Here is a 23,185-nt window from a genome sequence, read left to right as displayed (position 1 = left end):
ATTTACTTACCTGGATGATTGTGAATGCATCAAGGCATTTTAGCCCATCTCTAATATTTTTACCTCTCTTATGAGTTATCATTGGTGGTTCTTTAAAGGTCCCTAATAAGTTTGGCATATCCTTCAAAATGATCCAATGTTTTAAAATAATTTCTTTAATGTTTCTGGTTTTTGGTGTGAAGGATGTGCAAAACACAAGATTGGATTTAAGTTTTGGAGGTTTCTTGGTTTCTAAATTCTTACATAAAAGATAGCTCTCATGTGAGGATATTTTATTTTTTTATTTATCTTTATCTTCTTCATGCACCTTGGAAGTAGGTGAAGTTGTGCCAGAAGTATTTGTTGCTATCAATGGCCAAGAGTACCATTCACAGACAGCTTGGGGAAAGGCTGCAATTCATGGTCTGGCAGTATAAAGGGTAAAAGGTGTCTTTTACTGAAATGTGGCTTTCAACTGACCACTCTGCCATACAAGCCACATTGGTGGAGTGCTGCAGAAATGGTTGTACTTCTGGGAGGTTCTCCTGTCTTCACAGGACAATACTGCAGCTTTGTCAAAACATCGGGTTCTTGGTTATCTCCCTGACTACAAGAAAATCCTTGAAGTCCAACCTTTGTAATGAATTATTAATTTAGTTTACCTGCATTTAACACTACACGATATTTGGTAAGAGGACGGTTGAAAAGAAAATAATGGTGGTTGCAGTTAGTAGATGAACCCATGGTATAATTTTAAGAGTCCTAGGTGTTTTTCAGAAAAGTTGACAGGCATTTGACGCTTTCCAATATTTTAGTAGCTGCCCCTATGGGATGACTTTGGATATCCTGTTACTTCCTTCTTGAGTTAACACATTCCAGTGATTCCTGAGATTAGGGACAAAACAGGTTTTAATTTTCTAAAATATATTTTTTGATTTTTCAAAAACATATTTACATATAATTGTTACACAAAGTTTTGGCTGTCTCACCGTGTTTTGGTACAATCTCCCAGGTGTAACATTTTTTAATAATTTATGTTTTTGCTGGAGAAGTGCAACGTTTAGTCAACACCATCAGACACAAAGAAATGCAAAAATACATATTCTAAATTAAGTTGTTTCAGCTATTTTGACTATTAGTAGCTTGTCTATTCTACTGTTTATGCACATATGTTTTCAAACTAAAAACCATGTTTAAGAGTAAGATTCTTTGGCTTTTTATTATTAGAGTTACAGTCATACATATTTTCAGAAGCTTGTATTTAATCTCTATAAGAAACAATCATATTTAGCAGCATGCAAATTACACATTTGAGAAAACTACGTATTTCTATTGGAAGATCATGAGGGAGGAAAATATATGGTTCTCCAAAAGAGAAAAATAAAGAAAAACTCCATATTATGGAGTTGACAAGGTGCTGACGGTGGTGACACAAATCTGACGGTGGTGACACACTAGTAGAAAACAAGATATTATTTCTTTCAAAATGACAATTAAACCTTAACTTACATAATATCACAAGACACATCATAACAATTCTGTTTTTGCACATGTCAAGTTCTACATCTTAATAGTTCACCAGCCAGTAGCTGCCTGCTCCTTGATTCCTAAAGTTCTCTGTGGTTGTGTTTAGACCCTGCTGGACTTTCTCTCCTTTTGTCTCTGTGCTTGTTTCCAAAACCTTCTCTTCTGCCTTTTTTCTTTCTTTCAGATCACTGATGTTCTTTATTTTTCCCTCTTTCACTCTATTTCTCCATCTTTCCCTTTATGAGAAACTCTTTCTTCAACTCAGGCTGGCTGTTAATTTTTTCTCTCCTTTTTTGATCATTCCTGTTCCTCCTCTTTCGTTCCTCTACTGACAGCTTCCCCTTTGCCATTCTAGCCTGAAACATACCATTTTGTAATTACTATAATTTTTCTGAACCATATGAATTCATTTGGATTTTATCTGGCGAACATGTTTTTTCTCTCATCTCACGAATCACTGATTCACGAGATTTTCAGAAAACTTTACCTGTAGGATTCAAACTAATGGTATCAATTTAAAAATCCTACGTTGCCTCGTTCTCGCATTGACTTGAGTATCCACACCGACTGCCTGGCAGGGTGACAATACCCCATCAGCCTTTGAGATGTGAGAATGTTGTATAAAGTGCTTTGAAAGGACTTCAAGGAAAATTTTAAGTTTCGGTGTGATTTTTAATGTACGGTTTATATATAGGTGATGGTTCTGGTTTTCATTGACCAGTGCCATGTTCTTAATAAAGTGCACATTTTATGGCATAAATTTGCAACATGTACACTTCATTTGTCAATTTCTCATTTCTCATATTTGTTTAGCAGTATAATTGAAAATACAGTTATAGTTGGTGTGTACTAGATAAGCTTTCAAGGTAAAAATGTGAAGCATGAAGTAGCCTTTGCAAACAGATTCCTGTTTAAACAAACAATGACAACGGTGACACATGTTAACAATATAACATTAATTAAACGTACATATTTACACTGACAACAGGTAAAATATTGAATATTTTACAGTTTTATATGAATGCCGCTGTACTGTACAGAAGAGCTTTTGATAAACCAAAGACAGAAATGGTGGCACCTCTACAAACATCTGAAACAACTCAAAATAGTTCCCTCAGGGCTGTTAGCAAAAAAGAAACGTAAGAATGTATAGTTTTACATTTGGGCCAGAAGCCGGATTCATGTTTTATATGCAGTCCGTGTATATATTGTTGAGGATCATCTTCTGTTAGCCATGAAGCTTGTTTCATTCTTCCACTTATAGCCTTCACTCACAGGGAATCCTACATTTAGAATCAAGTTTAGGAACATGCAGTGAGATTAAACACATTTAAAATAATTTTTTACTTTACCTAAATGAATAATTAATGAATAATAATCCAAAACACTTTAAAGACTTCAAAAGTACACACTTTGTTTCTGTGGAGTGTCCCGATTTCTGGCCTTGGTCAGCTGAATGGCTTCACACTTGGTCCTCTTCATCAGAGGAGGTACAGACGGATAGAAGCTGCGTCTCCGCCTGTGTGCCACATCATCACCACATCTACCTTTCTTCATTGACTTGAAACTGTTCTGGGCTCGTAGGTTACTCTCCACACTAGTTTTTTGATCTCTCCTGGTTGGGACAAAGCTCTTTTGACTGTCATTAAACACTTGCTTCTTGGCTGAATGCTGCATGCATGTAAAGGATGATGGGTCCTTTGTATGAGTGTAAGACTGACTTAATGTTGAGGTGCTGCTGTGGGAATGAGCTTGCTGTAAACTGTATAAAGAAAAATGTCGTCTGGCACTAGCTGAGCTGGTATTCGTTTTAGAAAGTAATGTATGGTGTGTATCAGTGTGGCGCGTTCCTCTGTATCCAGTCTTGTCATTTATCTCTTTGTAAAAATGTTGCGTCTCCTTTTTAGAGGAGCGAGTGTTTTTGCTGGTTTCTGGTGTCACCAGAGTTTTATTTTTTTGGACTGTAGACTGCTCCATGTGCTTCAGGTGCTCACTAGGCTGAGAAGCTCTCTGAACAAAAAAGTGAGGACTCACAGGATTAGGACTCAAATCCAGAGTCTGGAGACACCTCTTAGGCATGTACTTGGAGGATGGACTAGTTTGTGCATAAAGTAAGGCATCATTGCTGCCCTCAGTTTGTGATGAGAGTACTATGGTTCTTCTCTTCTGTGTGTTAACGCATTTTTCTAATGCTTTTTCCAAAGTCCTTTTTGCCTTTTGTTGAACATGCTTGTGGCAAGCTTTAGTGGAGTATACCTCCCGCTCCCCAGACATCAGAAGCTTCTCAGATGAGTCTTTGGATGACAGACCGATTTGAGAGTTTTCATTGGCAAAAATGTTGGTTTGAGCTTCCATGAAGGTACTATTGCTATTCTCCATGTCTAAAGAAATGGTCTTCCTTTTGGTAAGGACTTTTTCCATGTCTGTTTCCACTGTTTTTGAGGTAGGTGGTCTGTTGGCTTTTTGCTGAAAATGCTTAGGATGCCTTATAACTTGAATCAGTTTTCTCTTCTTTACACTGTGCGATAGTCTAAAACTTACATCCCGTCTCTTTTCTTTCAACTGTGGATGTTGAAGTTTGGGTTGATGCTGAGACTTTGTGTCTGCAGGAAACATACCAGGCTCTTTGGTCTCCGTTTTAGCACTTTCATGCTTGCCGTCCTGCGTTTTATTATTTTTCCTTTTTTCACCTTGTGAAGTACCATCCCTCCCCATCGACTCAGAGATTAGTCCACTTCTCCTCTTGACATGTCTGTTGCTTTGGTTTCCATCATCCTCTGTGTCAGATATTACTATAACAGCAGGATCATCTGAAATGCTTCGTGCTTTTCTACCATGGTGAGATCCAGTATTATTACACTTTTCTGTCCTTTGTGAAAGGTCAGGGTTCCCACTCTGGATCACTTCGTCACAACATCTGGATAAATCTATAGATGTACGTCCATTGGTTTGACAGTTTCCTTCCACAGTTTCAGGAGAAGGTTTCTTCAGTTGATTAAGGCTGGCAGCTCCACTGTTCTCTGTGCGCGTAGAGAATAATCTCTTTGTTTTTGTCTCTGGACAGCTTTGGACACCTTCATCCTCGGTGTCAGAATCAAGGTTGATGATGTCATCCTTTTCTGAAGACTTGCTTCTGTTCCCCGTTTGACTTGGTTGTAAGTTTGCCATCTCATGGTCTTCATTTTCTTTTTCAGAACCAGAGTCATTTTTCTCTGCTGACGCAGGCGCTGACAGGTTACTTAACCACTGTTTGGACACGGTCAGATAGTTACGTCCTGAATCAGCAGAGTAATCGGAACTATCGTCAGTTTCACAACTGTCATCAGGAGCACTATGTGACTCCCTATTTTGTGGTCTCTGAGCTTTAGTCTCAGTTGTGCCCCAGGAAGAAGGCACCATGAAGGACTGTTGCATTGTCTCTCTAGATTGTATGACTTTTGCTAGATGAGAAGGTGTTTCAAAAACCTCCATCATGGAAAAAGCAGAAGCTGGCACATGGTTTGGAACAGATCCGGGTACCTCACAGACAGCTGGATTTGTGTCACTTTGTTTTACCTGGTCTTCATGCTCACCATCATGCTGTGAAGCAGTTTCTGGGTCAGCCTGGCCTTCATCTGCTGGTTCCCATTTAACATCTAATACGCTAATAGGCATAACAAGCCAATCATCGTCCTCATCAGTCTCCTCTTGATCTTGCGCGTCAGAAAGGGGGCTCAAAGAGCAGCTTGCTTGCCAATCTAAATGTTTCTCACCGTCACATTTAGGACATAAGAAACGTTCAAACCCATCCTCAGTTTCAACAAAACATGGACAAGAGCAATCTTGTGCTATGCCAAGTGTTTGGTTCTTTGGAAACTCGGCCTGACTCTGCACACGTCCAAACTGCGTATTACTGGCTTCAGACACGTCACATGAAGGTGAAGGCATCTCCTCGTCATTATCATCATCATCATCATCATCATCAACTTCTGGATTCTCATCTTCACTCACATCTTCATATGAAGGGTCCCTTTGATTTGTGTTTAGGAGATTCGTGTCCATATTCAATAAATTTTCTGTGTCTGAAATATCTTCATATTGTGGATCTTTTACAACCGTTACATAGAACAGCTCTCCACTGCTCACTTTATTCAAAGGAAGAGATGCGCTTAAACAAGCCTGTAAACACACACCAGTTGTATCCTCTTCAGCATTTTTATAGCTTGTTTGGTTGCGCACCGATTGTTCACTTTGGTACATAGAGACTCGCGTTTTGCCAAGCTCAGTTTTATCAGTTAATGAATCTAGGCTGGAAAGTGCATCCTTAGATTCAACATGGCAGTAGTGTTGGTCTTCAATTTTCTGAAGTTGGTTTACATTTTTATCTTGATTTCCACCAATCACACAAGGCCCACTGCCTAAACCTACTCCTTCAATTGGTTTGAGGCTAACATCCTCCCTCTCCCATCTCACATGCTTGGATAACAAAGGTAGAGTGCCTGGTGTTTCTTTGAGTCTCTCACGCTCTCCTTGTGAGGAACTGCAGCGGACCGTTAATCCTGGGTACTTCTCAGTCTCTTCTGGCACGGTGACCCCAGACACTGCTGTCACAGTCACTGGACTCTCTGCTTCATTCTTTGTGCAAGTGGCAGCAACATCCAACATGACATGTTGATAATCTGTGGACATAAAGAGATGAAAGTTACTTATATCGCCACTCCAGGTTTGTTGCAGTGTGATTCAGAAAAGTTGTCCAGCTCTGCAATTCGTTTTACATTCTTCAGTCTAGCATTTGGATTCTTTGGTGCAGGTACTGAATAATTAGGAGTGGTTATACATTATTTCATCAACACTGGCATGTCTTTTACCTTCAGTTATCAGAACATGACTGACAACCCTTTACAGACATAATTCGATCCAAGCAGATGCATTTTGGGAGAATGTTTTAAACTTTATACAGCAGAGATTAGTGTACCTTTTAAACAGTTCTCTGATGCAGATGTATCATAATTCTTGTTAGAGCTGGGAAATAATTCTGTTCCTTTGCTGCTTTTCAACCCGTCTTGGTCAAGAGGTTGTCCAGTGCAGTGTTGAATCCCAGAAGCGTTGGAAGTCTCTTTCTTCTTTACGTCTGACTTGTAAAAGGCAATCTCTTTATTGATGAAGTCAAACATTTCATCTGTCCATGATTTGGCTTTCTCAACTTCAAAATCTTCACATTTTGTTGGTTGACGGCTGTGAGGATAAGGAGAGATCTTCCGCTGTCGTTTCCTCTTCAGTCCACAGTTTGTTGAATTTCTCACTTCTTGATTCTTACAATGTCGTTCATCTGAAATATCAGCTCCAATATCAAGTTCAACATTGGAACCCATTTTGTCTCTTGAAGATGATGAGGTGGTAATTAAGGATCTACAACAATGGGCATGATGTGGACACCTTGCTCTTAAGCCCTGGAGAGCATAAATCCTGCAAAAACAATGTAAACCAAAATCTGGGTTATAGTTATACAATTACACACACACACACACACACACACACACACACACACACAATTTGTTAACAGTTTAAATGGCCAACATGGAGACAAATGCCACCAGTCTCCATTTAAGATGAGGGCAGTGAACCTGTCTGTGCCTCCTGAAGCCCATTAAGAGTTATTTTATTTTAAAGATGATCAGCTTCAGTGGACAAGTTCTCTACCTCCACCCTGTACACAGTCTTATCTCCATCAGAGTTGAGCTGAAGATGTCGTATATTATGTTATTGAATGCTGAGCTGTCCATGCAGAGCATCCTTACGGAGCCCTTCCTCTTCTCCAGATGACCCAGCTCTCTGTGAAGTGATGGCGATTGCTTACAGAGCAAATCAGTCCACGGAGGATGCAAAGTGTTGGGTGTAGACAGTCTCTGATGTGCTGAAATAGTATTCACTCAAAACACTTAATTACTATAGAAGTAAGGGCTATAGGTCTGTAGTCATTCAGGATGTCTATACCAGGCTTTTTGGGGACGTGAATGATAGTGGAGGCCTTCAGACAGGTAGACGGGGAACTGTGCCATGAGTCAGGGAGAGGATGCACAGGCTTTAACCACAGCCCCTGAGACTGGCAGCTCTCCCGGGGTTCACCGCTCTCAGTCTCCTCTTAACTATCATTAGCTTACAGCTTGAAGTGTTTAAGGTATGTGCCAACTAAAAATAAAGGCAAGATGATGGTTTATTAAACCTTTAATGACATTTGCAGGTTGTCTCTGTGGAGAAATATAAATAGGACACCGGAGTAAATTCTCTACAGTCTCACTCTTCTGTTTAACGTTTATTCAGCTGTGTGAAAACCAACTTTGATCTCAGCAAACCGATTTACTCAGGGACAAATAAAACCCTGAAAAATGCCAAAAACATTTTAAAGTTATCTAAGTGACTTATCTATCTATCTATCTATCTATCTATCTATCTATCTATCTATCTATCTATCATGTTTAACCTGAGTAGCCAAAGACCGAGGGGGGTCTGAAAACAATGCGCCGGGAGTTCGTTGTTTACGCCGGCTTGAACCCCCCAGCTAGCTATCGAGCCAGTGGGTAACAGACGTCTCCAAAAACCCGAGAGCACTTTTGCACGTATATGATGTCTTGATAAACTGAGCAGATATTTGAAGTTTACACAGTTACACTTGAAAATATCTTTAAAGTTTATTTTGTGACCCAGAAAGAGAAATAAGAGTAATATTAAAACTAGGTAGCTGCTACCATTGTTGGAAACTGGAATTGGCTGGGCCATGCTATAAATTCTGGGATAGGTTGGGCCAAGAAGGATACACCCGACCCATCCTTCAAATCTGGGGGAAAAGGAGGACACATTTGTTGGCTGCATTTGGAGCAGTCTTTGAATTTGGACAGCCTTTGTTGCGACACTGTAACATAATCAGCCTACAAATAGAGCTGGGCGATATAAGATTTTTTTTCATATCACGATATGTTTTTTTTTCATTTCAGGCGATAACGATATCTATCACGATATCAGCCAAATAACTATATTTGTAAGATTTAAATGTGCCGTTGCTCACAAGTAAAATGTGAAATAATCAGCAGCTTGTTTTTATTTAAATATTTATTTCCCATAATAAGTTCAACAGGGTAGATGTACTTAAGGAACATGAGACTTTTTCAGATAAATAAAGGCAAATATAGCAAACTACACAAAAGGCAGCCGCTAAAGCGTTTAAGTTTCAAAATAGAACAAACGAAACAGACTAAACTGTCAATTCCACTTAGAAACAAAATATTAATTCTAAAAATAAATCTTAGTTTGTTTTACAGAAGAACAGACAAAACTAACTTTTGTCAATGTCAGGAGTTTTCCTGTAATGCAACTCAGGTCAGAATAAATGACACTCAGACAGGTTTGCAGGTTTAACGTGCACACGGGTGAGAGCTCAAACGGAGACTCACACTCCGCAGCCGTTGCCACCCTTTATTTATACTCAAGCATGTTTGCGTCACAGACACATGAGTGGAAGAGATAACATACAAAGGTAGAGACTTTATGCTGAGCTTTGCACAGTGTAACTTCTCTAGTAAAAAGAGCAAACACATCTAGAGGACCTCAAATGAAATGTACTTCTATACATAAACATAATAAAATCTTTCAACAGTCAATATCAAATAAACTGAGAACTAAAAGGAAATTCTCGATCTCTCCTTGTTGTATAGCTGAGCTTTTCAAACAGCTGTAACAGTTACTTCAGTCTGACAAAAGCCGAATGACGAATCAGCGCTTCCAGTCAGAGACTGAGCTGCACCGCTTTATTGTATTTCCAGACTTGCGTTCGGCACATTTACAGTGCAGCTGCTCTGTTTTTTGTCAGACTTGAAATAGCCGAAATACCTTCACACTACGGAACTTCTCTGGCCTTTCCGTTCGACAATCTCTCCGGCGTTGGAACCATCATCTGTTTTCTCTTCGGTAACCTTCGGTCACGCTCGGTTGATGTTTCTCTAGTCGGCGCACTCATTTCCTCCATTACCCGGGCAGTACGGCGGCTGGCTGCTTCCCAAACAAATACACATGTGCGGCTTGGCACTTGTGCTGTATGTAACAAGTCACGTGACGTGACGCTGCGGCTGTGATTGGTTCAGCTCTGCGCTACTTAATTTGGATTGGCTGTTCTTTTTTTTTTTTTTTTTTTAAGAGGACAAGAGCGGCGAGATCTATCGCAATGGTTTAACTTTTCTATCGAGAAAGTTATTTCGCAATACATATCGTTATATCGCCCAGCTCTACCTACAAATGCGGCCTCCGAAGGATGCCACCACAAAATCTGGACACAGCTACGATACCAGAGACAGCTTCTTCTTCTTCGGGGTTTAACGGCAGCTGACATCCTTGCACATGCATTGCTGCCATCTTCTGTTCCAGTCTGTTATTATACTCTTAAATCCTACTACTTATTCCTGCATCTTACAAAGCTTCAAACGACGCATCGACAATTTTAATAGTCGATGTAATCGTGACTAAACGACTAACTGTGGCAGTCCTGATTACAAACTGAACAGACATGACTGGGGGATAGGATTGCCTTGACAGTGTGAGGAGTTGTTAGAAGACGTAAAGTCCATCGTGAACATCCGATGACTTGTATAGTGCACTATATAATATTTTGTATTGTATTCATTGTAGACTGGGATTTCTAATCAATTTAAAAGGTTTTTAAGCATACCTGAGACCAGAAGGTTTGGTCTAAGCTGACTGATGGTTCCCATTTTGTAATCTGAAGTGATTCTGATCTACCTTAGAGAGTGTCCTGTACCGTATTTTCACGACCATAAGATGCACCATACTAAAAGGCGCCGTCTCAGTTATGTGTGCCATTAATGTATTTAAGACACACATAAGGCGCACCTGATTATAAGGCGCATACAAGTATGCGTGTTTAAAAATAAAGCGGGAGCAAAACTGAGTTTGGTACTCACATTTTTATTACCGGTAATTGTCATCAAACCCATCGAAGTCCTCATCCTCTGTGTCTGAATTGAACAGCTGCGCTAAATCTCCATCAAACATGCCAAGTTCACTTTCTTCACTGTCAGAGTCACTTTCCGTGCCGTGCGGCGCCTCGGAAATGATGCCGGCTTTTGCGAAAGCTCGAACAACAGTGCCAGCAGACATGTTAGCCCAAGCATCTACAATCCATTCGCAAATTGTGGCGTAACTCGCCCGGCGCTGCCTTCCACTCTTAGTGAAACTGTGGTCCCCATCGGTCATCCATCGCTCCCACGCCGCTCGGTTCACACCGATGCCCAGCGGCTGGAGTTCCTTTGTCAGGCCTCCCGGAATGACAGCAAGCTCACAGTTCATTTGTTTCACTAGTTTTTTCACATCGGCTGTGAGATGGGCACGCATAGAGTCACAGATTAAGAGCGATGGTGATGCGTGGAAAAAACCACCTGGTCTCCTTACATACACCTCCCTCAGCCAGTCTTTCATCATTTCCTCATCCATCCAGCCCTTTTCATTTGCCTTAATGATGATTTCTGCTGGAAACTTCTCTTTAGGCAAAGTCTTTCGCTTAAAAATCACCATAGGCGGCAGTTTCTGTCCATTAGCATGGCAGCCAAGCACAACAGTAAAAGAAGACTTTTCATACCCCATTGTGCGTATCGCTACCGTGCTGGTCCCCTGCTTCTCCACAGTGTGACTCACCGGGATGTCAAAAGTGAGCGGGACCTCGTCCATGTTAGTGATGTGGCTGGGCTGGATGTTTTTGTCGCCAATGTGTTTGCTGCAGTAGGAGCGGAAGATGGCCAGCTTTTCATTACCGGTATAATCCGCTGGAAGTTGCTGCGCTACCGTAGTCCTGGTCCGGATGGAAAAATGGCACCGTTTCATGAACCGAAAGCACCAAGACGGACCTCCTTGGAAATGTTCAATGTTCATCTCTTCAGCTAGTGAAACTGCTTTTAGTCGAATGGTGACCGTCGAAACGCTTCTCCCGCTCGTTCTTTGCTCGATGATCCACCGCTCGAGTCCTTCCTCCAACTCGGGCCACCTCGCCTTATGTCCGCGGAAACTCAGCTGCGTTTTCTTGACCTGCCGGAGCTTGTTTTCTTGCTTCCTCCATTTGCGAACCATCGATTCGTTAATCTTAAATTCTCTCGCGGCTGCTCGATTTCCATGTTCCTCCGCGTAGCTGATGGCCTTCAGTTTAAACTGTGCTTCATAAGCGTGTCTCTTTGCCATTTCCAGGGTTGTTAAAACAACGATGTTCCACATAATGCACATACCTGTCCTTTTATACAGGTATGTGCGATTGTCCGGTATATACGATCAACGCCCACACTTCACCCTTTAGCGTTCTCATGGTATTCTCTACTACGTCCTCCTTACAACACACAGGGCGCACTGCGCTATAGGGCGCGCCGCACTTTTTAAAGAAAATCTTAGACTTTTATGTGCGCCTTATGGTCGTGAAAATACGGTATATTTGAGACAGTAATTTGAGAGTTTTAAGATAAAGAAATTGTACCACACCCGGTGTTTGTAGTTCAACTTAAGGTTTAAATTTCCTTTTTATTACAGACTTAATTTGTTAATACAATTTGTTAATAAGGGATGTTAATCTTATTATTCTGTAGTATGTCAGGGTTGTTACTTAGCCTGATAGGGCGGAGGACACCGTCTCAGCTGAACTCTGGACACGCACCCACACCCCCCCCCCCCCCCTCCCTTTCCAAACACCTTCGATGCTTGTTTCCTGTGGGGGAACACGGCGGGTCCGTGTGCCGCGCTGGAATGGTAGCGCTGTGCAGGATGACTGCTTTGTTTCCTTCGGATTACTCCTCACCCCCTACCCAACCTTGTGGCTTGTCACGTACTCCATTGTTGTACTGTGGACATTCATGTGCTCTCTGTCCAGGAGATTTTTTTTTTTTTTTTTTTTTTTTTTTTTTGTTTCCTGTTCTCATGCTGTCCTCCCATAGGTGCTCAGCACGAGTAGGTCTTTTTCCTCTTCTACTTTCCCATTGTTGTGTACTTTCAGTGTCTTTCTGTAACGCTGCCGATCTCCGACCTGTATTCCCATGTGATGTCCGTGTGTGTGTGTGTCCCCGACTTACACACCTCGCAGTGGGGTTCTATTCCACTGCGGGGCAACCTGCATGTGGCCAATAAAGCCTTTCATTCATAGGTGTAAGTTTGCATGGGATTAATGAAGACTCAGTCATTTCTTAGAAACTCCCACCAGCTGTCAGAGAAGAGCTGACGTTGATGTTTTAAGGCATTCATGTCGTTTGATGTTTGAGCTGATAAATGGTAGATCTGAAATCTCTAAATTATTGCATAGTGCCCATTCTACATCCAGCCAGGGCTCATCTAAGAGGGTGTGTTTTAACCATCCTGTGATGAACTGAAGCCTGTTGGCTAAGTAGTGGTGCTGAAAGTTAGGCAGATCTAGTCCTCCTTTGTCCCTTGTAGTGTTTTTAAGCTGATACGCAGGGGTTTATCTTTCCAAATGCATTTGGAAATATACAAAGATGGTTTACCTGAAATCACTTAATTTTTGGCAAGACCATCATTTTTATTGAAGCAATGCTTCCCATGAGTGATGTGGGTATAGATTAGGGCTGGGCGATATATCGCGTTTTTTAAAAATATTGATATAAGCTGTGACAATATCCTTTATATCAATAAAGTCTAGGTTACGTTATAATTATAATGGTGGAGCTGCAAGTTTGCCTCCCTTTCGTCCACTTTTGTCTCTAAACAACGTTACTCGGCGCCTCGCCTCTCTCCTTCACTGAACACAACTCCCCCTCCTCCCCCACCGCTTCACCTTCAGGTAAGGACAAGATGGACACGGCAAACCTCCGTTAACGAGCTATTGCACATAGCCCCGTGCGTGGGGCTGGACGGCATGAACGTGTTAGCGAGCTAACCGCACTAATGCCATGCAGCTTACAGGGGCTGCACGGCCTAAAATCCTTTAGTTCTCTCAAAAGTTGACAGCGCGCCTTATGTATGAATTCTGGTTGTGCTTGATGACCGCAAACAGATTTTATGTGGTACACGGCGCTCAGCAATACGTCAAAAATTTTTTTAGTACGACTTTGGTACGCTACGGAGCTGCACCACTCTATGGATTATCGGCGCATTACGGCTACCGAGGAGCCTCGCGGAGTGATACGTACTGTGCTTCAACGTAATATTACCGTACGTGTGTGTATAAGGACCATAAATTGCACCTGTTCAGCAACATGGTTACAAAGAGGATTTCAAACTCCAGGCTGTCAGTCACGAACTTGGGAACAGAGCAGCTGTGAAATCTGTCTTTGTTATTATGCTCATCGTGTTTTAGTTTACATTTTGACTGCACAATTGTGAGCTTTTTGTTATGCAGAAAAAACATTGTTTTCTTTTATTTTTGGAGCATTATCATTTAATGAATGCTAATAATTTAGTTTTGAGTAATTTTTTCATGTACATCTATGCTGTATGTTAATAAAAGTGCTTGTGTGCCTGGGCGGTGGGTGGAGTGCCCTCAGGCCTCTGGGCCTGAAGCCCAGTCCTCTCTGGCACAGCTGGCTGCCGGCAGAGCCCGCGGGCACGCCACTGCAACCCCCTCTGGCCTCTGCTCCGTGACCTCTTGTTTGGGGCTCTACTCAGCTCTTCCCAGGAGGGTGGCACGGTCCCCCCCCCTTTGGTGGCCCTCGTACTCTGGGGCCTCTGGATGTCTGGAGTCTTGATCTCCTCCATACCTGCTTCATGCCCTGGGGGACGGGGCTATGGCTCTACACTCCCTAGCAGATCGTTACAAACCTTTGGAATACAAGCATGCTGATCCACACAGGTGTACACAGATGCGGACTACACCTTTCTTGGCTGCTGCCTCAAAGCACATTGTGCGCCGTCTATCTTGCATGCTGCACAATAGCGTTTAATATTTAGTATCTACTGTCATCTACTGCTAGCTAGTTTGTTGCTCTTTTTGTGTTTGCTTTCTCTTCAGGGCTCGCAAAATTTCAAAATCCCTGGTAGCCCTTCGGGCAGGGACTCTTCAGTTTTTGGTAGCCTGAATAAAAAAAAACAAAAAGCAATTTTTTGATTGATGTTTTGTTTCCTGTTTTGTTTCCGTTACAATATTATACATTAAAGTATAATATTGTAACAGAAACAAAACATTAATCAAAAAATTGTTGAAACACAAATTACAACATTGTATAAAAATTACAATCAACTCAAATACTTGGTTCTAATTGAACAGAAATTTCTATGAACTTGTAAGAACTGTAGGACATGAATCAGTCTGTGTCAGATCCTGAATTTGAAATTTCCACTGAAGTCACGGGTAAGAGACAAGTGGAACCAAGATCGAGGCCATTTGCTGTTTGAAGTTTGCAAAGACTGCTACATTGTGCCAGTGGTAGTTCACTCTTTGCAACATAGTAGCTGTTTTAAACTGATTTTTCAGGTTTATTTTTAGTATGTTATTTGCAATTGGTGTTTGTTCTGGAAAAGATATTGCAGACTGAACAATAATGCGTTTCTTGCATTTCTCATGGGGGCCTTTCTTAAAATGACTGGTCCCAGTAACAAAGGCGCTTGTCGACTCAGAAATCGAGAGAAAACCAACAACACACCCGGCAGAACATTATGTTATTTACACGGGTGCACATAAGTGGTCCGCATGTGCGCATTCACTGTCAAAATAAAAGACGCACCAGATAAGAAGTTGCAACACGCGTTTGCGTCCATATAAAAAGCTGTTTTTGTCTGCTAGAGTGGGATTTTCACGGCACATTCTGCACCACATCTCTGTGCGTTCATCATTTGTTTGAAGCCAGCTCACCTCCTGCAACCACTTTTCCGAGAACACGTGCTTCTTTTGTGGTTCGGACTCCTTCTGACATTTCTTTGGAGGTGGAGGAACACCACAGTAATTGCTTAAAGGAGCTTCTTCGACATCTTTAAGAGTTCTAAACAAATGTCTGTCCTCCTCCAGAAAATCTTATGTATGCAAACACGCGTTGCAACTTCATATCTTGTGCGTGTTTTTTATTTTGACAGCGAATGCGCACCTGCGGACCACTTATGTGCAGCCCTGGTTATTTCGCTTGTCATATTGCAGCCACAGAAATTCTTTTGTCCATGAAACTGCACTTTCTTTTTGCCTTATAGTCTGATTTGTCATAACTGCTCCGTTTTGTGGTAAGCTTTTCTTTGGCTGTCACTTCTTCACCCTGACCTGTCTTATTTGGCTCAGCAGAACTAAAATATATATCTGTCTGTGAAGGTTCTCAGTCATCCAGGTCATCGTAGTCAAATATAAATCCTGCTGCTTTTACACACGGACTCACATAAGCTCAGCGATTCTCTGCGCGATCAACCTCTCACATGTTTAAGCTGCGGGAGATTTCACTTGTCATGTTTGCATAGTAAGCTAACGATTGATAAGACGATGTCAGAGGAATTGGTGCACAAATTATCATCACTCACCAATCAGTGTCACATATTGACAGTGGCTCACCGATGCCAATGACGTAATTACCCAGCTACATTTCCGAAAGAATGCAAAAGCATTGACATATCTTTCCTTCCTACGATAGGCCGACGGGCAGGGCAGAGATAGATTTTGGTAGCCCGACTGGAAAAATCGCTAGCCCCGGGACATCGGGCTAGCGATTTTGCGAGGCCTTCTCCTCTCATTAACTGAGAAACTGCTGGCATATTTGTTTTACATCTATACTGTCCAGTCTCTCCTGGTGGACATGGCAACACGTTATTCATGGTTATATACAATTTTCGACTGATGTGGGCCAAAGCCTAGCACATACTTCCCAACCTTGAGACCTCAGAATTAGGGAGACATTCAAAAGGGCTGTTGGGGTGGAGTGGTATACATATGCATGTACAAAAAAACTTGTATCTTACAGTGTTTATTTATCGGATAAAATAAGTTAAATGCCACCGTTATTATTGTCCAGCCTGAAACAGGCCGGGGGTTAGGGCTGTGCGATATGACCAAATCTACGCCCTTGCCTCACCAACACTACTTTTTGCCTCAGCCTCTACCAGAGCCCCGTTCCGCTTGGCCTGTCAGTACATATCAGCTGTGTTAGGAGCCCCACAGGCAAACAAGCCTGATAGGACTCTTCAGCCTGATGGTTCGCTTCACCTCTGGTGTCCACTATCTGGTTTGGGGGTTACCAACATGTCAAGTAACAACCACCTTGGGTCCACGGCTCAGTATCTCTCTTCACCTGAGGGTCCAGAACATATGGCTGCTGTAAGAAGATTTTTTACATAATATAATCAAGTGTGCCTTATATTCAAGTGTTCATATATTTCAACATAACCAAGCTTATTGTTAAAGAGAACATGATGTATTCCTTACTTCAGTGTGTGAGATGTCAGATAAGCATGATATACTTCTGTATTCGTTATTTCAGAGTGTGTGTGTGTGTGAGGTCAGATAAGCGCTGAGCTAACGTCTAACCTCTCCCCGACTCCTCACAGAAGAGGAAGTACTATGTAACCTGCTTTTCCCTATAAATAAAGCAAGCAAGCCTGCAATCGGTGTGTGTCTTCTCAGGGACATTCACCCTGAGAAGACACACACACCGAACGTGCGCACGTTCTTAAAACTCTGAGTTTGTCTGCAGTGTCTTATTTCTCTTACTTGTGATAGAACAAATGTCTACCCCTGACAGCTGCAGATCTGATTATTCGATTGCAAAAATCAATCATCAACCTGTTGCCTGAACTGTCTTGGTGCCACGTGCACTTATGGCTGCCCTTTTGTTTGAACATGGTGTTCATTATGGACATACAGGACACCACTCTGCTTCAGATCTGGCAGGTCAGTCCCAATCACTAGTGATGGGACGTTCTGTATCGAGGCTTCGAAGCTTGTGTCAAGTAATGGAGGGGGCGTTTCCGCGAAGCGCGTATCGAGGCTTGCTTCATTTATGGGAGGAGCTGAAAATGATGACGTCCGAAGCCTCGCTGCCCGGCTGTACCACGTGACTGGTTCATGAAGTGGTTCGAACTTTGCCGCGAGATATGACAGCGATATAAACCCCTCAGACTTCAATCAAAATGTGGGTGTTTGATGGAGAGTTGCGGTTAGTGAGAGTTTGGAGACCGTTTGGAGGTTTATGAGAGTGAGGAGAGAAAGTCAGGAGAGAATGGAGCCAGCTAAGAAGAGGAGGATGTCCTCCCCTGTGTGGGAACATTTTGATCTTATTCCTCCCAACAAGGTATGTAAATTTCTACAGAAGATGTATTTTCATGATACTGATGGTGCAATACAATTTATGTTGAGCTGTCTTTACTTTTGTACAAGGTGAAGTGTTTGCTATGTGCCAGGGAGCTGGGATATAACAACAACACCTCATCCATGCTTAGGCACTACAGAGCTTTGCATGAGAATAAGGGGAACACCGATTGTGGAGCAAGACCAGGTGAGCCATCAAATGCAATGATAATATAGGATGCAGTAATGTTACTAAATGATATAACAATATTATACAACTGTTATAAGTTACGTATGTGATATTTATATTTGTGCTTTATCTTTATTGTCTTTCCTCAGGAGAACAATCTCAAATAGATGAAGACCTGGTTACCATGGTGATTGAGGACTCCCAGCCATTTAGCATTGTGGAGGACAAAGGATTTAAAAGATTTGTTAAATCATTAAATCCTAGCTATGTTCTCCCCACTAAAAAGGTCATAAAAGCAGTGAAAATTTAGTTTTTACAGAATAAAATGTGAACAGGCAGGACTGAGGCTCAAAGCCTCAGTGTGTAGCTGTCCATACCTCAACGTTACAAAAGCACAACCACTGTCCACACCCCAACCACACCTCACCTCACAGTAAATGATCATTTCCATTTCAAGCATTTCCAAATAATCATTTCCCATACTGCCACTATAAATATACACAGTATACTGCCATCACTACAATATACATGTTTTACACACTCCTTTTGTTGTTGACATTTACAGGCTGTGTGCAAAATGCCACACTCTTCAAATTCATGCCAGCTATTATTTTTACGTCCAGTAGGTGTCCTGCTAGAGCGAATGAAGCTTCATGAAGCTTCGCGTTGGGGTGAACCAATTGGATGAAAAGCTTCAGTGCTTCATGGGGCTTCATCTGCCCATCACCAGAGGTGTGGACTCGAGTCACATGACTTGGACTCGAGTCAGACTCGAGTCATTAATTTTATGCCTTTAGACTTGACTTGAAAAAATGTTCTAAGACTTGTGACTTGACTTGGACTTTTACACCAATGACTTGGGACTTGAATTGGACTTGAACCGGTTTACTTGAAAAGACTTGATATTTTACCCCAAATATAAAATTTAACATGCATATTATATAGAGATTGAAAATGTGACGTCATTCACGGGTAGAACCGCAAAGGATTCTGGGAACTCGTGGCAAGCGGTACTAGCGCACGCAGGCTTTCAATTAAAATCAGTTATACAGCGATAAAAAGAAACACAAGAAGCCGTTGTATTATTAACTGCAATAGCCGGTCGCATGACAGCCACGGGAAGCCGACGGGTAAAGAGATCGGTTGTTATCGGATTACGTCGTTGAAGAGAAATTGTTCGAGCCATGTTTCCGAAGTAACAAAGAGGCGACTGGATTGCAGCCATTCAAAGATCAAATATAACGTCCCAGAACACTCCAGCTCACAGGTTAGTCTGCTCCAAGCATTTACACGAAGGTCAGTGTTTTTTAGTACTTAATACGTCATTTTCATAACATAATTGGTGATATAGGTTACAAGCAAGTCTGGCGCTGAACAGAAATTGTCGCGCTATGCTCCTTTATTTATTGTGCATAAATAGTGAATTGTCCTGACACAATATTGCGTTTCGCTTCTGTTATTATGGTACATTGACAAAAACATATACTTTTATTCACAGGATAAAACAGGTTTTTTGTATCACTAATTGCCCAGTACGATTACAGCATACAATATTATTGTCACTGCTACATTTCTGTGATGCTACCAGAAATTATTTCCACTACTAATTAATTACCGTTGAGCTCAAAGGTCCTATTAATAAACGGTTAACGAATGTGTATTTATGAAGACGATTTGTGAGACTGGTAAACTTATGATACGTACAATGGTCTTTCGTTCTACACGGTGCATTTCAAGGTCCTGCACCCATCCGTCGGTAAACTGTACCTGGGCTTGTTGCAGTGACCGGAAGTTACTAAACTTCATGAGTGTGTGCACTCACTCCAAGAACCGTATGATTATAAATATGCATATAAATATGCTAAGATGAGATAGCTGACTTCATCTAACTAGCAAATGTTTTCCAGGCTACGTTGGTGATACAGTTTTTTTTAATATGTATGATATTTTTGTCATGTGATTTTAAAGCCGGTCCTACAACCGCATCCAAGAATAACATGCAGCTTATCTCAGAACTGTCGGTGAAAATTATTCTTGGAGCTAGGTTTAATTGAGCTGCATTTTAAAGAGGTGCAATTTCACAATTTGTGTATATTTTCTAAGTTCACTATTTTGTCATGTGTTGAGAAAAACACAGATTTTAAAATTACATGGTCTAACATTTACATTTAGCATAACTGCAACATTATTTTTTCGTTTGTTTTTTTTAAAGACTCGAAAGGACTTGAAATTCAAAGTTTCAGACTTGTGACTTGACTCGGACTTTTACACCAGTGACTTGAGACTCGACTCTGACTTGCCTGACATTACTTGAGACTTGACTTGAGACTTGAGGATAAAGACTTGAGACTTACTTGAGACTTGCAAAACAATGACTTGGTCCCACCTCTGCCCATCACTACCAATCACGCTGCTCCAGGTCTCACCAGCGTTGCCCACATGAGTGTTGAAGTCTCCCAGCAGGACAACAGGGTCTCAGGTGGAACTACCTCAAACACTCAGTGACTCCAAGAAGGCTGGGTACTCTGAAGCTCCGTTCGGCGCAGAAAAACATAACCTTGAGCACTTATGATGAGCATTTTTGTTTCCTCATAAAGAAGGGATCTAACCACGTTCACATTATATTTTTTGGGTGTCTTAGCATGTAGGTTTTGAAAATGAAAAGCAGCTATGTAACTCGTTTAGAACTGTGCTAAAACCTTAGAATCTCAGCCAAACACAGAAGAAAAAAGACAGAAACTGGCTTCTCAGTTTCCTCAGTTATCTTTGAAGTCAGCCAATAGACTAATTATTATCAGGAGCTATTGCAGCTAACTAGCCACATCAGAGCCACTTCTGCCTTTCTGTGTTTCAGCCTCAGTAACATCTGCTCCAAGTTTTACACCTCTGATGAAATCTCACAAGTGTAAGTTTATTTTGATACCAAGATTGTTTACACAGAGCTTGTAATTGCAGAACAAGGAACAAGTTAATACTGGGCCACTGGTATATAAAGAGGTCAGTTGTTACCTTTGACCTGTCATGCTCAAACTCTCACATTTCAAAGACTCTTTAGACTTTGGGGGTTCTTTTGAACAATCTACAAGAACATTTGAGAGCTACTGCCTCAAAGTTTGACTGAAGAATAAGATTTTTTTTTTTTTTTTTTATTCAACATGAACTTGTTAGTTTATAGAAGTGAAATAGCTGTCACACCATTCATGTGACATGGCCATAATGGCATAGCTCAGCTGCTGTCAGGTAACTATAGAAAATGTAATTTCAAACTTAATTTCTGTTATTACTCTGACCCACCTCTATGCGGCATTAATGAATAACAGCATCTACCACTCAGAGTTAATATTATTGTAACATACCATAGTTTATGGGGTTTTGATTTGGAATTTCATGGAAATTTTCAAGGTGTGCACGATGAATTCTTTGCGCACGCGGCTGACAAGTTCAACACGCGCGGTTTGTTGAATTTACGCGCGAGGAAGTTAATTGCTTTTCCCCACACACATTCACACTCCGACCAGTGCATCGGGAGCAGCTTGACCAATGATATTTGGCATGCAAACTGGAGCTGGTTCGAACAAAGCTTCTGATTAGTAAACAGCCACACCGGCATGTAAAACACATACAAACACTGACTTACAGTTTCACTTCTTTTGAAGAGATGACGCACAAAAAGTGAAATACATTTTGTTTTACATATAAAGTTAACATAAAATGCGCGCGCGCACACACACACACACACACACCTTGTCAGTTAACTTACCACATTCGCCTTACTTATGACAATTTCCGTCTACTTCGAGGCTTCCACATGAACGCAGCAGCATATTTCCACTCCAGACTAGTGAAATCCACGAGAATGTTGGTTGTCATCAGCAAGAGTCCATGCTTCCTTATAAATTAATAATTAGGACTTATATTTTCCTCACACCCGCTTCTGTTCAAAGGGAATTTTGTCGACAGAGTCCGTGTTCCTGCGAACGGCGGTGTACCAAACACGCACGCTGCCTAGGCCACACACTTCAAACAAACACAACAGGAATGACTCAGCTGCTGCGTTTCCTCTTAACTGTCCCTCTCCCTGAAGGAATGAAAGGGCGAAACGGAGCCTTTATGTGTCATGTGAGCCAACTCTGATTGGTGTGTTTTTGGTAGGCGGGGATAAACTCGTACGAGGTGGAGCATAATAAATATCTAGAATTACATGTAAGCAGGGGTGTCCTCAGGATCGAAGACGTTAATCCAGAAATCCTGTATCCAAGTGTGCAAGCTTGGTTCTGTTTCTTTCGGGTGGATTCACATTATGACAGCTGACATCTTAATGCATGACATCACAATCTGGCAGCTGCTCACTAAACATGTAACAACTGTAAAAGTGCTGCTGTTCCTAATCTAAGTACACAATATTTAAAAATATATTACTATTGATTTAACACAGACTAGTATCCAGAATTGCAAGTGTACAAATCCATATACTATCAATGAAAAATTTAACACAAATTCTCCCTGTGGTGGGGAATTTATATATATATACAGGTGCTGGTCATAAAATTAGAATATCATCAAAAAGTTGATTTATTTCACGAATTCCATTCAAAAAATGAAAGTTGTATGATGTATACATTCAGTCCACACATATTTCTTTCTTTTTATTTTTTTTAACCTTTAACATTTTAATGATTCCGTTATACAGACAGGCTTTTCTCTAAAAAAGAAAAAAAACATCCACTGAGCTTGCAAAGCATGCATGAAGATATGTACATTTCTTTTTTTTCCTTTTTTTTCACATATTTCAAGTGTTTATGTCTCACAACTGTGATGATTATAACTGACAACTAATGAAAACCCCAAATTCAGTATCTCAGAAGATTAGAATATTACAGTACAAAGAAAGGTTTTTCAGAAATCTCGGCCAACTGAAAAGTATGAACATAAAAAGTATGAGCATGTATAGCACTCAAAGTTGGGGCTCCTTTTGCCTGAATTACTGCAGCAATGCGGAGTGGAGTGGCATGGATCCGATCAGTCTGCGGCACTGCTCAGGTCAGTGCTTTAAGTGGCCCAAAAGAGGTGCCGGTACTCTATTTTTTTTCCGCCTCCCCTGAGGTAACAACAACTATATTGAATGGGTTTTATATACAACAGTCAACAGACAACCTTATACAAAATAATAAATCATTTTATTAGTTTGTGGATTTGCTTGAGCTAGAAAGAGCTACTGAACATAAATAAAATGTGCAAAAAGGTATTGAAAAATTTTTTTTAAC

General features: G+C 41.2%; 1 protein-coding gene and 1 long non-coding RNA gene across 3 annotated transcripts; one reads left to right on the top strand and one right to left on the bottom strand.

Annotated features, from left to right (window-relative positions):
- Positions 1-2,157: 2,157 nt before the first annotated feature.
- LOC147309433 (uncharacterized) lies at positions 2,158-22,043 on the bottom strand. 2 transcript variants are annotated; one of them, XM_086268371.1, is made up of 4 exons: positions 21,682-22,043; positions 6,461-6,951; positions 2,919-6,164; positions 2,158-2,789 (listed from the first exon to the last, which is right to left on the bottom strand). In XM_086268371.1, the coding sequence occupies exons 1-4, from the start codon at positions 21,684-21,686 to the stop codon at positions 2,725-2,727; spliced, it is 3,807 nt and encodes a 1,268-aa protein (XP_086124497.1). In that variant the 5' UTR covers positions 21,687-22,043; the 3' UTR covers positions 2,158-2,724. The 2 variants fall into 2 exon arrangements, with proteins under 2 accessions (XP_086124497.1, XP_086124499.1); XM_086268373.1 differs by lacking the exon at positions 6,461-6,951 and having other exon boundaries at positions 21,682-22,041.
- On the top strand, positions 17,360-18,557 carry LOC147309434 (uncharacterized). The gene is made up of 3 exons (XR_015125607.1): positions 17,360-17,735; positions 17,822-17,939; positions 18,071-18,557. It is a non-coding gene; the product is annotated as an uncharacterized LOC147309434 (long non-coding RNA).
- Positions 22,044-23,185: the final 1,142 nt, after the last annotated feature.

Source organism: Aulonocara sp. 'chitande type north' Nkhata Bay, linkage group LG17 (genome assembly GCF_057382095.1).
Source record: "Aulonocara sp. 'chitande type north' Nkhata Bay isolate Kocher_YH1m ecotype deep benthic linkage group LG17, A_spYH_male_GT1.1, whole genome shotgun sequence".
Lineage (NCBI taxonomy): Eukaryota > Metazoa > Chordata > Actinopteri > Cichliformes > Cichlidae > Aulonocara > Aulonocara sp. 'chitande type north' Nkhata Bay.
This window is presented reverse-complemented; position numbering and strand designations above follow the sequence as displayed.

Bases quoted from the DNA above. Each gene is read 5' to 3' on its own strand.
- LOC147309433 (XM_086268371.1), bottom strand. The intron at 6,165-6,460 runs GTACACTAATCT...TTATGTCCACAG, and splicing joins ATCAGAGAACTGTTTAAAAG to ATTATCAACATGTCATGTTG. The intron at 2,790-2,918 runs GTGTGTACTTTT...TTCTAAATGTAG, and splicing joins GGACACTCCACAGAAACAAA to GATTCCCTGTGAGTGAAGGC.